Genomic DNA, 13,708 nt, shown 5'->3' with positions numbered 1-13,708 from the left:
CTGAGGGGGAGAAAGGTTTAAATGTGTACCAGCTGACCACGGCCCAGATCAGTCATCATGCAGCTGACAGAATGGGTCTTTGCCCACGAAAGCTTATGCTCCACTATCTGTTTATAAGGTGCCCCAAGACTTCTTGTTTTTGCAGATACTGACACAGTGATACTTCGATACTTGTCATGGTTTAGTTGGGGCTAGTCCTACTTTGAACAGGGCCGTGGGCTAGATGACTGCCTGAGGTCTCTCCCAGCCCTAACCGTCTAGGGAACTGAGCTTCAAGTTACCAGCCAGGCAAACAGCAAACGTGAACCATCTCTCAAAATAAGGGGTGGGGCAGGCCTCTGGCCAGGTGTACAAATGGATGCAGCGATGCTTTGGTGGTGGGGAGACATTTCTACAGGCAGACCACCTGCTTACACCAGTGTTGCAGTCTCAGTTCTGGATCAGTATCTGAACCGTTCCCTGGAGAATTGCACCACTCAGCTCTTCCCTGCAGGGTTAGCTGCAGCAGCTCAGGAATCTGAGTGCACACATTTTCCAGGAAGTTTCTGAATTCTTAACGCACTTGATATTTCTGCAGGCAAACTGACTGTCCAGGGAGCCCTGCACAGGCAGTTGCAGCTTCTCTAGTCTCCAGCTTTGGCCTCAGGTGGGAGTGCTTTTGAAGCAGCCATGTCCCCTACGCCTGCTGGATTTGTGCATATGAAAATTGATTATTCCCCCCATAGTGTAGACCTGACAGCTGTAGTGAGCCCTGTTACACTGCAGAACCCCAGCTCCTGCTGCAGCCTCTAGAACACCCCATACTTAACACAAGCAAGGAGCACAGAGCTGTTAAATGGTGCTCCTTGCTCTCATGGCCATCAGGTAGGTTCACGCACCCTTCACTGCTGCTTTGGCTGCTCCTGAAGTTTGACCCTCGCCAGCACTGCCTGTCCCTCTACATCTTTTCCAACCACACCTGTTCAGGCATCACCCCTTATAAAAGCAGTACTTACTCCAAGCACTTCAGTCACCAAGCAGAAGGCCTCCTACGTGGCAGCATTGCCGAGCTTACCTTACAGTCACTAGTTCTCACTGGGGCCCTAAAAGGGTGGGAGCCACAGCAGCAAAGGCTGAAACCTTCTTTCCAAAGAGGCACATGGTTCTGCCCCAACCTTGCTGCTGGGTCTCACCGTTCTGAGGGCCTCCTCCTGCATCCTGTCCTTGGCCACCAGCTCAGGAGGTGGAAACATCTCCACTAGCAGCTGGGCAGACACTCATGGCACACTGGTCAGTACCCAGCTGCGGCCATGGTGTCTTTCAGGCTTCAGTTTCGAGCCAAACAAGTCAGCGAGGGCTGACGCATGCTGGTGTGTCCGATACCACGACCGGACCCTGCATCTCACTGACTCGCTGAACGTGGGTGGCTTTGGGATCCTGGTGCTACGGGACCAGAACGCTGGTCTTCCTGAACCTTGTATGCACAAAGAGCCTTATCCAAAGCACACAAGACCCCACTGTGGCCCAGCACCAGCGAAGTCCTACAGAACTGGTGCACCACTCAGTTACAAAGCACTTAACTCTCCTTCCTTAAGGCCAGATTCTGCCACACTTCCTCTCACTGGCTCCATGAAGGATAGTAAAACCTACCTGCTCTTAGCACTTTTTATCAGTTGATCTCAAAGGACTGCACAGCTGGAGAAACCTAGGCACAAAGAGGGGAAGTTACTCGTCCCAACTCAACAGAAACCACCTTCCCCTAGTCCTTCACATTGCTGAACACTGGCAGTTGTATAGTAACAGAGGCAGCCGTGTTAGTCTGTATTTGAACACCACAAAGCAGCAGAAATGGAGCGCTTTAAAAACTAACAAAACGATTTATTTGGTGATGTGCTTTCTTGGGACAGACCCACTTCTTCAGATCAATTGATCCGAAGTGGGTCTGTCCCAGGAAAGCTCATCACGGAATAAATCATTTTGTTAGTCTTTAAAGTGCTACATTTCTACCGGCAGTTGTGTTTACTTCCAGAGTAGATAAGTACCTACTCTGTCTGAATAAAGGTGCCAGATGCTAGTTGTTTTGCATGGAGGTACACAGATGCCACACACAAAGAGAGAAAGGCACAATCAGAGCTATTCACAGAGGCAAAAATTTAATGGCAAATCACCTTTTCTCCTTTAATTACATCTTAATTAGCCAAACCCAAAAAAAAACTGCAGGTAAAAAAAAAGTCAGTCACACAGCACTTTATACATATATGGTAAGCAACCCAGCAGTCACATCTGCACATGAACAACACACCTCTAAGCATGGCCTCATTAATAGTCAGTTCCATTGGTTTTAAATACTGTACAGACTTCAAGGCTACAAACTGATTTTTGTAATATGTCTTCCCCACCCCTCCCCAGCACTCAAAACAGTTACAGGCTGTTCGTGTTTGTACATCGCACGGTCAGGGAGCCACTTTTAAGGCTAACAATATGCATCATGCTTTGGCTTGTGTTTTTTTAAACTTTTTTTTTTTTTTTTTTAAGGTTTTGCCTTTTTAAATTTTGTTTTTAACCTTTAAATATTACATACGTACACCAAAAAAATTACATCGCCGCAGCGCGCTCAAGAGCGATCTCATACCCGGAGCTTCACATGATCAAAAGCTTAGAAAACTTGTAAACCTCTGTGCGCGTCTCCATTAGGGACAGACAGCTATGGAGAGACGGGAAAGCTCCCACAGAGATAGCGGGGGACAGGAGAGGGCCACCCCAGAAGGCCAATCAATCAGAGCTTTCCCAGCTGGAAATTCCAGGAGCATCTGCGAAGCTCGGGACTATGACTAGAGGAACCGAGTTGTGGGAGGGGGAGAGGGAAGGGAAGAGAAGAAAAATCATCTGGCATACAGGCTGGCTCCCAACAATGGTGCAGCACCTTCCTCCAAGCAGATCAGCTCCTACTGCTGGCTTCTGCAGCGGCTACGCTAGTCCCCTTCATCTTCCTGGGAGAAGAGAAACGAGGAGAGAGCCAGGAGTGGATGCGCAACATCAGACTCCCCCAGTCACGGGAGCAGATTCTGTCCTCCCCTTGTGTCTAACAAGCAACTTGTAACTGCCTCCTCCCAGGCGCTCTGCAGAGAGGGAGCAGCTGGCAGCCTCTCCAGCAGGAATGCAGTGACACACAAAGGAAATGAGTGAGTCCCAGGATGGCCTTTGGCTGGGTGAATAAGGTGTCTAGCAATGTGTGGAACAACCCCTGCACTGCTCCGGCACTCACCCCCACATGGCTACACCCCAGGCTGTTGACATTTGAGTCACTCTTCTTGCTCAGGAACTGCAGGCTAGCATCAGCCAGGCGCCATGGCCCCAGCCTCACCAGCTCTCTGTTCCAGACCTGTGCTCTCGGGGCAATCCTGGGCAGGGCTGTGCAGTGCAGACGTGGAGCCCAGAGCCGGCGTGTGGGAGACTCGGTCCCAGCGTAACACTTCTCCGGGGGTGAAGTCCTGCCCCAGGCTGCATTTACGCAGTGAGAAAGTAAAAGCCAAGTGGGTAACATGCAGCAGAGGCAGCTGGTAGCACTTCGCAAACATGGCTAGCATCCACCCGAGTGCGGCCGGCCAGCGTCGAGCCTGGACGGCCCCTGGATCTGACAGGCATCACAGGGGTGCGGAGCCAGCGAGGAAGAATTCGATTTGGGTTTCCTGCGAGGAATTAGCCTCGTTTCCCTTCGTCACTGGCCATGCAGAACGGCGAGCGCAGCTAAGCCTGCGGGGTGGAAGCCCAGCACAGCTCACCAGTTTCACTGCCAGGAAGGCCACAGCTGGCTGCCTCTGGGGCAGACACCTGGTATTCCTCATCCACCTCGGATAGGAACTCGGGGCCAGGCTCGACACTGGACAGATCCAGCGGGACTGGGGCTCAACCGGGGTCTCCAGCAGCGCCCAGGAAGCTCTGACCACAAGCTGCAGGTGTTGAGTAGAATCCCCCCACATAGGCACTGCAGTAACACCCCTTCCAAGTGTTCAGGGTAACAGGCGGCTGCCCCTCTAGCCGTGCCCTGGAGTGACGTGGGAGTAAGGTGCACGTGCAAGGTCTCCAGTGCTGCTGGCAATGTCTGATCCAGGCCATCACAGGAGGGCCACGTGCGTCCAGACTGTGCAAGGGTGGGGACGGCTCACACGGGGACAGCTGGGTTTGGCGGACGCGGTGTCCGGCTGCAGCCCAGGCTGCAGCAGCAGGAGTAAAGACCCGCCCTCCGGCACAGGCGAGCTAGTTTAAGGAACAGCTGCAGTGGTGGGGAAGCATCAGCCGCACTAGGTTTAACATCCGTGCACAAGCTACGCTGTCTACCCAGGATCCACCTGTGCTGCTGAGAAACAGACGTGAGCTGAAGCGGTGCATGTGGGACTCCGGCAGCAGGGGCCCCGCCAAAGGGCCACGTGCTGGGAAGAACAGTGAGAGCAGGAAGCTGACCCGTGTAGGTTTCCAAAGTGCAGGCAGGTCTGGCAGGGAGAGGGAGTGGAAACGTGGCTAAAGTTTGGGGGCGTTCCCATCCAGGCGAGTGAGCAGAGGGCTCGGACCGCCAGCAGGCCCCAGGGCATTGCCCCGGGCTGAACAGGAGCAGCGTCGAGCCTCCTCTCTGCACCCTGCAGGAGGGGTGAAATGAGACGCTGCCCATGGCCAGCTAAGGGAAGGCACCTCGGCAGGGAGCGGGAGACTGATGCCAGCGTCACAGCACGTCACGAACGCAGTAAGACATGGAAGGACGGGGGGAGCACAGCAGCCGTGCCGCCAGGGTGGCCTCCCAAAGGGGATTTCAGCGTCAGGCGCAGCCCCCAGGGAGCGAAGCCCACTGTGCTCTGTGTCTGCTGGGAGGGTCCCGACTCCTTTCGTGCACGAGGAGCCAGGGAGGGACTGGGGGAGAAAAGAGCCAGGAAGGAGCTAGTTCGGCTGCCGCCCTCTTTCTAAACACACCACGCTGTGGAAGAGAGCCAGGACCAGGCCAGTTTATTGGGAGCAGCATGTGCCAGGTGCCTTTCTGCTTTCCCCTGCTCTTCTGTGCCTGTCTGCCCCTCAGCCGACGTTTCATTTGTCCTCTCTCCACTCAGGGATATTGGCCTCTACTAAGGCAGCCCGGTACTGATGCAAGACGCCCCGGATGCTTTTAATGAACCCCTTGGACAGGGGAAAGAGGGGAAACCCGATGTCAGGGTAACCGCTCTTCTCAGGCAGGAAGCTCCGGTAGCTCTTTCTCCTTTTCTTTGGTTTCACGCTAGGCTGTGAGGCAGAGTCCTGGGCGGCTTTACACTCGTCTGTGAGGTCTCTAGACAGGGAGAGCCCTCTGGCCTGGCCCGTGCTCTCCGAGTCTGAATACTGATGGCCGTCGCTGGCAGCGAGCGTCGAGGCTTCCCGTCCAGAGTCTTCCAGCTGCTCCTTCTCCTCCAGTGCCAGGTCGGAGAAGTCGGCCCCCGCTGCCCCCAGCTCCTGCTCCGAGGGGCTGCTGTACTCGCCCTGCAACCCCATACTACCCACTGGGCTCTCAGCCAAGGTGCCGCACACGGAAAGGAGCGAGGAGGAATCTGCCCCGTTGGGGTGTTCGTGGCTCCTCTCCACCAGCTCGTTGGTCTCCAGCCAGGACTCTATCCGGTAGACGAGGCGCCAGCCGTTCCAGCGGAAGTGCTCCCGGATCTCATGCTCAAAGACCTCCACGGGTTTGCGTAGCATCTGCATCATGGACTGCACCACGCGGATCAAGGCCATCTCGTTGTAGCAGCGGCTGTTCTCGTAGCCCTCCTGAAGGCCCCGGTCGCTGTCAAACCCTGCCTCGTTGTAGTAGGGCTCGTTGACTAGGATCAGTCCTGCCGGAAGAGAAGGAGAACAAAGTCACCCAGAAACCTCCTGCTGCCCTGGGACCCCCAGAGCTTTGCCTTTGCTGCATGGGGCCGTGGCCTCCATCTGGGCCTGTGCAGCACAGAGCTGGCAGGGAGAGAGATGCAGAGCTCAGCAACCAGCGTCAGCCATGGAAGTGCAGACAGGCACACGGCCGGCTGCTGCACCAGCGCCACCAGTGAGGGGCGCTCTCCAGGCAGAGGCAGGGGGCCATTCGCGACTACAGGAACACATTCCCTTAGCCACCGCTTGGGAGAAGCCCAGGAACGGACTCGTAAGAGGCACAGGTGCTCATGCAGCACTGGGTGCGGTACCAGGTGCCCTGCCAAAACTTTCTGGAGGCTCAGAACTGGGGCAAAGCAGGTTGGAGGGGCACTGGAAGAGGGTGTGAAGAGGTAAACAGCTGTTTTGCTTGCATTTTAGAGCGCCGAATGTGAACTGCCCGTGACACCTGTAGCTGCTTTCAGCACTGCCGGGGCCACACTCGCTTCTGCCTTTTCTCTGCAACCTTCCTCCACGGCACAGTTGTGCCAAGAGGAGCTGGGGCAGGCAGCAAGCCACCCTCAAGCTCTGGCCAGGTAACATCTCAGGCTCGCGGTTCTGCCGGGGTGGTGCTGGCACCGTCAACGCCAGCCTGCCAGCAATGCTGGTAACAGCTGTAATGCTCCGGTGGCAAGAACAGGGCATTCTCCCCTGCCAGGGCTGTGGAAGGGAGGGGTCCGAGGCTGAGCGATCACCATTAACGAAGCTCTCCGGTGACCCAGGGACATTTACAAGATGGTGACGGTCTCTCCTCTAATGGGATTTTCAGCTCTTTAGAAAAGAAGCAGCAGGTGTGTTCTGGGAAGGGACCCCTCCAGCAGGCTGAGAGGACAAATACCATAGACCCTGGACAGCAAGCAGATGGCTTGCTAGCGAGTTCCCAAACAGGGTTTAGCACTACCGGCTATCTCGGTCAGGCCAGGAAGTGGGGCGGTAGCAGTGACGGAGGCCTCTGCCAGAAGTCAGTGCTGCAGGGCTCAGGCACACCTAGATTTCCTTTCAGAAGTCCACAGAAACCGGCGTAAACACAACTAACGTGCAAAAATAAACCGGCTGCAGGTGGTGACTCACTGCCTGGAATGAGCACAAGGACCCAGGCTCAGCAGAAACCTCAGGCCCTTCCTCTGCAGAGCTTTTCTAGGCATTAGCAGCTGGCTGGAGGCGGCTGTGGTTCACCTCCCCAGGCAGAGGGCGGCCTACAGAGGGCTGCTCTCGCAGGGAGAGGAAAGGGGTGAGGGAAGGTTACAGAGGGTGGGTAAAAGCTTCCCCCTGCTGCGCTGAGAGGGGACGTGCACTTCTTCACTGGAGTCCGTGGCTGGCCCTCCCTCTCAGTGTCCCCTTGGAAGGGGACGTCCCCCCTCCATAGGATCTGCAGTTGTCTTTACCTTGGATGGAGATGAGCACCTGGAGAAGGCTGGATTTGCTGGTCCACCTTTCTGTGCCCTGGAACACACACAGTTTGTCTCAGGCAGCAGTTAACACAGCCTCCATCCTCGTCAGCACGTAACAGAGCACAAGGGAGGCAACAGCCTTTTGACTGCAGCTAGGAACGACACCGTGTACGCTGCTGGGCCTGACCCCGGCTGTGTTTGTGTGTGCCTGTTCTAAGGTCTGTGGGTACAGTTCAGTTCTAAGGTCTGGGGTACAAGGGTAGGACAACAGCATGGCACCAAGGCAGGAACTGTGAACGCTTCCCCATGACAGCTGCCCAGACACCTCAACATGGCACACAGCCTCCTGCTCCAAAGCTGGGATCTTGCGGGGGTCTGCACCCACCCCACTGACACAGGCAACGGGGGAGCATCTATTGTAGTGCCCGAACAGGAAGGAGACACCCTCCTGCCCAACCGAGCAGCTCAGCACTACTCAAAACCCGCCTTGAGCCTACCGGCCCAGGAGCAGAGAGCACTGTGTCCCTTACGTCCCTGCGAAGGCCGTTTCCAGCGTCCCCTGGCTGCCCACGCAGAGAGGGCAGGAAAAAGGACCAGGCAGACCTAGCCTCAAAGGGCAGGATAATGAGCAACCCCTGGGCACATCCTCAGCTCGTCAGCCCCAACAGGGCCTGACACTCATACTAGCCAGTCCACAGCACAACATCCGGGGCAAACGAGGCTCTTTCTGACACTACCCTGGGGCGCTCTCTATTCAGGCCTGGTTCAAGCCCAATGCAGACAGGGCCAGAGCACAGCTTTGGGCCTCATTCCCATTTGCTCTCTGAGCTGGACACTGTCAGGTCTCTGGGGCCAAAGGGAAGCAGCAAACCCTGTTGCCGAGCTGCAGGAGCCTGCCTCAGTTTACCAGCCTTGCGCCGTACAGAGGGATTGAAGAGGGCTTTACCTTTCCTATCCAGGTGCCCAGGAGGCTGACGCAAACCTTGCCGTTGTCGTACAGGTTGGGGTTCAATCTCCCGCTGCACTGGGAGAGGTAGCGGAACAGAGGGGGGACAGCTGGGTAGATGTTGGGGAGCTGGATGTCGAACAGGAAGAGGCCATCTTCGTAAGGAGTGCGGGTGGGTCCTTTAATGAGTGCTGAGAAGAGATCCTGTGGAGAGAGAGGAGACATAAGCCCAAGCAGGTGGAGGTTTGGGAGCGAGCACCAGCGCCCGAGGGAAACAGCCATGCCTGGCTAACAAGGCAGAGCTGGATCTGGAGGTGTGTACATGTGGGAGAGAGAGAGAGATGCTCTATAATTAGCTCAACATTAACCAGAGACTTGGAAGGCCTGGTCTAAGGCTTGCCAATGTCCTGCAGGTACCAGCTTTGGGCTGTGGCCTCTCCCCTGAGGAAGGCTGAACTTTGCCCACCACACTTAACTCCTCTGGGCCTGCAGGCTGGATGTGAAACAGGATTTCAAAGGGGGTTAACTCTACGGCTGGGTACATCCACTGCCTTGTTGTGTCCTCCGACCCACCTGCCCACGCTCCCTGCTTAGGGCTGGCTGTGTAGCCCAGATTCATGTGGTGAGGTAATTCCAGTATCTCCCCACCCACTAGCTGTTTATTCCCGGAACTCCTGGCAATGCAAAGGACAGCCAATTGACTGTAATTATAAACCTCAGCGCAGTACAGATGCCTTGACAGTCACAATAAGGGATTAAGCTGGAACTCCCCCTGGAGCTGCAACCACCAGGTTCCACCCAGCCCCTGCGCGAACACAAACAGACCGGAGCACATGGACTTGCCATTCTGTCTTCAAATGTCTTGACCATGATGCCGTCGGGCAGAGAGGTCGCCAGCAGCGCCATTTCTTTCCTCACCGTGCTGAAGAACTTCTTGGCTTCGGGGGGCTGGAACTCCATTTTCTTAAAGGCATGGGTATCTGTGGAACCAGGGGAGTGACAAACCATCAGATTACAGAGAACCCCCCTAGAAAAATCACACGCCTTCCAAGGGAAGCGTTTCTCTCACAACAGTTAGGCGCGCCCAGTAGCAGGGGAGGCGAGAGAAGATACTGGTGAGTGAGGCTGGGAAACCTGGCTGTTATTTGAGAGCTCAAGCCACTAAGCTGCTACAGCAACTCCTCTGGAGCCATTTCCAGGCCAGAATTTACCCCTCAGCTGAAGGGCTGGGTTAATACAGCTTGAACTCCTCTAGTCCGGCACCCTTGGGACCTGACCAGTGCTGAACGAGAGAATCTGACAGATCACAGGAGGTCTCCATTGGTCTAGCACAGTGGAGTCCACTAGGAAATCAAGGATCCTTGCACATTGGTCAGAGGCTCCCTTTCCCCTCCTCCAGATACAGGCACCCCAAGCCCACCCCTGTATATTCCACCTTACTCATTGGCGTAGCTGCTGCCATGCCAGGCCCTGAGGCCGCACCGGGCTACAGGGCAGCAGGAGCTGCGCCAGGGCTGAAGGAGCTGTGTGGTTCCCACCTGCAGCCACAGGCGCCACGCCCAAGAAACCTACTGCAGGGGCCACCTCCACCGCTGCTGCCACACGCCTGTGCCGCCATGTGGGGGGTGGGGGGGCCACATTCGTAGAGTGGCCAGAGGGGCGCCCTGTGTGTGCGGCTCTGAGCCACCGAGACTCATTTTGCCACCCTCTGCTGCCCTTCGGCACTTGCGGCAATGGGGAGTGAACTGGACACCACAGGGCTAGAAGTATCATCAACACTTCCACTGCTTACCGGGCTCTTCCAAGACATCTACAAGTAAATACCAGCACAGAACACACAGCCAGGGCTGGTGGCTGTGAACAAGCTTTATGGGGCTACAGGAAAGCTGGCCACGCCCACGGTAAGAGGACATCCGGTTAACTAAAATCAGGCCGGATGACAGAAGGGCGCCGAACGCGAGAGGTTCAGTCTGTTTCTTCCTTTTCTCTAAGGCTGCGGGCTCAAAGCAGAGGGTGGGAAAGTTCTCCCACATGGCCTGAAGCCAGTGAGCCAGGCAGTCCTGTTTTCTGTTCACTTGAGCCTACAAGAACCACCGCACTCAGAGGCGGTACAATCAATACCAAAGCACCAGCTGTCTGTTCTGCCTCTTGCCCTCCACCTCCCTCCCGACCCAAGGGAAAGCTAGTTCAAAATTTGGTTGCAACAAGGGTTTTATGCTGGCCGGGTGTAGGCTGCAAAGGCCCTTAAGCAAAGCTGGCGCGCCCATCATTGAGGCAGGGGATTACTGCCATGCGCACTGCTGCACAGAATCCAAGTCAGAACAGCCTCAAGGAGAAGGAAAAGGAACCTGTATCACAGCCACCGGTGCTCTGAGCACATGCAAGAGCACCAGGAGCAGCACCCGGACCAGACTGCTCGACAGACAGAAGGCCTCTAACTGCCCTTTCCTAACTGACTTACAAGTTCCAGGCAGATAACTGCTCTCCACTTCTCCTGGAGGCGGGGTCTTTCAGAGAAGCGCCCTGACTGCATGGGACTCCTGCTGGGGTAGAGAGGCCTCAGCAGGGAAGGCAGTGGAAGATGACCTGAGGAGTGAGTCTCGCCCCCGAGGCTGCACACTCACCTGGGGCACACTCCAGCACAGAGAAGACCTCTCCCTTGGCACTCGTGAAGGTGACTCCAGGCTTGCCTCCACTCTGCTGGCAGAGCACCGGGGTCTCACTGGGCCACTCAGACCTCACCGGTGTCTGCACCTCAACTTTCTCCTCTTTCTTCTCCGTCTCCACCACCATCGCTTCCATCTTCTCTTCCTCCACGATGGCCACGTTATCCAGGGTTTTCTTCAGATTCTCCTGAAGCTTTTTGATGTCGTCCAGGAACTTCTTCTCCCGAGTGGGTTTTTCTGGCTCTACGGTTGGCGAGGTGGGAGAGCCCGTCAGCAGCTGTTCCACAGTCATGTTCTTCAGGCTCTCTAGGATCTTGATGGCTTCCTTCAGCTCCCGGAAACTCTTTGGCGCTCCCTCCCTCCCAGCTTTCTCTGCAGTTAGATCAGCAACTGCCATGGCCACGGCACCCTGCACTTGTTCCTCTACTTTTTTCACCTCTTCTGCTACTGGTTCCTCAGGCTCCGGCTCTTCTGGTTTTGGGTGGTCATCTTCCATAATCCCATTGTCCGTCTCCCAGCTGTCGCTCTCATCCTCCCACTCGTCAGAGGACGCCCCGCTGGTGCTACCGTCTACGGAGTCATAGTCAGATTCTTCAATCTCTGATTCTATGTTGTACAAGTGCTAAAGGGAATCAAAGAAAGAGGCGAGGTGGGACAGGACCGAAATGCACATGGTTTATTTACTATCATCTTGGATGGAAATGAATCGGTCTCTACCGTTAAAGGGAAACGGGCAGTTAAGAAACAGAGATCCCTAGCAAAACCCAAAATTGTCCCAAAAGATAATTTCTCCTTTACCTACATGAGGTGGATTTTATGAAGCTCCTGTGAGCTGGGTTCTGAATCGTATTTTTTTTTCCCCCTGAAAAGAGGGTGTTTAAAATAGCCTGAATAGTTCTAAAGAGAACACATCTGTCCCACGAGCTGGGGTTTCAGTTGCTGACAAGAGAGAACTACACGTTAGAACTGCAAAGATTGAGGTCCTAAGACTTCTTAACCCCACAAAATTTAGCAGGTGTTAATATTAAATTTATACTTCTGTTCTGGCTACAAAGCTGGCTGTTGCGTGACTACAACACCAATTTCCGCATTCCATGCGCCTACAGAAACAATGCCTGAACCAGCTAGAATGGGCACTTCATTGTCTTCCTGCACAGCACATTTTAACTGCTGCCAGAGTGCTGCTCGGACTACTCTCCAACCACTGTACGACGCTGCCACTTTAAGGTCTAATTGGGATAAGGAACCTTTACTGGAATTGCTGACCTGGCTCTTTTATAAGCATGCTTTCTCCTTGCCGCTCTTTGCTGCGTCCCCTGAGAGTCTAGCTTCTCCCAACTTCGTGCACACACCTCATTCAGGCAGCCTCAATGTTTCAAGGGACTTTTGTGTGCGTTACATCTCAAAGACAGCCTGGCAAAGCAGGCATGAAAACGTACCACTCAGGTATTCATCTAGTCCCCTCTTCGCCTGGACAATTGATAACAGGAGCGTGGGGAGGAATAAAACCTAATGCGGAGCTCCAGGGCAAGAAATACTTGGAAGGCGTATTGAAGAGGTTTGTAGGATGGGAAGTTTTAACCCTGAAATTCTGGAAGTTGGAGAGATCCAGCATAAAACTGACACAGCTCCCGAAAAGATAGACACTGATGACAGCAGCTAAAGGCCAGGCATGCGGATCTGCTGCTACACAAGCCCTCCACACAGAGCTCTGCTCAGCGTCCCCACTTGCACCAGCCCCACTGTGGCAGTTGTAGGCCACTCAAAAACCAACGGCCAGCTGCGATTAGATCCCAAGGAACTAGAGTGCAGGCACCAGACTTGCTCCCCTTGTGGCCCACCAGAAAACTGAGTCGAAAGGCTACTGCGTTAGCCAATTTTGCCATCTTCAGGGTTATTTTTACATGATTTAAAAGTGCCCAACCAGCTCGTCTCTGGCATAAGCACAGAAACTAACATTACAGTTTTATTGACAGATAACTTAGGACCTCGACAGTCACTGAAGTCCTGTAATTACACGTTTAGACAGAATCCCAGGGAACAGAGTGACACAGCTTGCTGCAGAGGCACAGCGTGAGAGCAGCTCTTTGTGGAGCATAAACCAGACCTTTGATTCTGCCTATGAGCCGATCACATGTGACAATAGGGGGAAGGGAGACAGCAGACTGCTTTGTAACATCCTCGTCCACTTCCATAGTGCGGGCATTGACCGTTCTACTGTAATTCATACAGAGCCGCTTGGTTTAAAAAAACAAAAAAACCAGTCTTGGTCATCAACTCCTTTCTGCACACGAGCAAGCTTCTGCAGCAACCGAAGTCATATTCTACACTACTCTGATCGGGGACGGGAATGTCTGTCTTCACTAAAAAGACAGGAGGGAGAGCATTAAAAGGTAGGCAAAGAGGCATCAGAAGAGAGTTCAGACTCTGGAAACAAAAGACGCGACAGATAAAGGACAGGAGTTAATCAGCCAAGGGATTAATACGTTGACTTTCTTAGTTTTTGCACTGTTCATCTAAGGAGTGAACTGGGGTCAAGTCCTTTCCACGCATCCAATGCTACCATCTCACTCAGTACCATAGCTCTGGAACTGCCTAGTGCTCAAACAGCAGATGGTTCAGGTCAGACTGACGCATTAACAAAGAGCGATGACTCTGGGCTCGAGTCGCAGAGAAGGCTACAGGACAAGAGGGAGGGTCACTAGCAGATGTCTGCATACAGCACTCTCTCATGCAATAATTGCACGGAAGCCCCACGACTGGATTACTGGGGTGCTGCAGGTTGGGAAGGAGGGTCATTGACAGAG

At 54.4% G+C, this 13,708-nt stretch overlaps 1 protein-coding gene across 1 annotated transcript in view; it reads right to left on the bottom strand.

The window, feature by feature from the left end:
- Nucleotides 1-2,124: 2,124 nt before the first annotated feature.
- UBE2O (ubiquitin conjugating enzyme E2 O) overlaps nucleotides 2,125-13,708 on the bottom strand; it is a 94,067-nt gene continuing 82,483 nt past the window's right edge. The window contains exons 14-18 of the mRNA XM_075014584.1: nucleotides 10,860-11,523; nucleotides 9,079-9,215; nucleotides 8,236-8,439; nucleotides 7,284-7,341; nucleotides 2,125-5,825 (exon numbers count right to left, since the gene is read on the bottom strand). Coding sequence (XP_074870685.1) covers nucleotides 5,053-5,825; nucleotides 7,284-7,341; nucleotides 8,236-8,439; nucleotides 9,079-9,215; nucleotides 10,860-11,523 — 1,836 coding nt within the window. The 3' untranslated portion in view covers nucleotides 2,125-5,052. The remainder of the gene's footprint in view (nucleotides 5,826-7,283; nucleotides 7,342-8,235; nucleotides 8,440-9,078; nucleotides 9,216-10,859; nucleotides 11,524-13,708) is intronic.

This window comes from Carettochelys insculpta, chromosome 20 (genome assembly GCF_033958435.1).
Source record: "Carettochelys insculpta isolate YL-2023 chromosome 20, ASM3395843v1, whole genome shotgun sequence".
NCBI lineage: Eukaryota > Metazoa > Chordata > Testudines > Carettochelyidae > Carettochelys > Carettochelys insculpta.
This window is presented reverse-complemented; position numbering and strand designations above follow the sequence as displayed.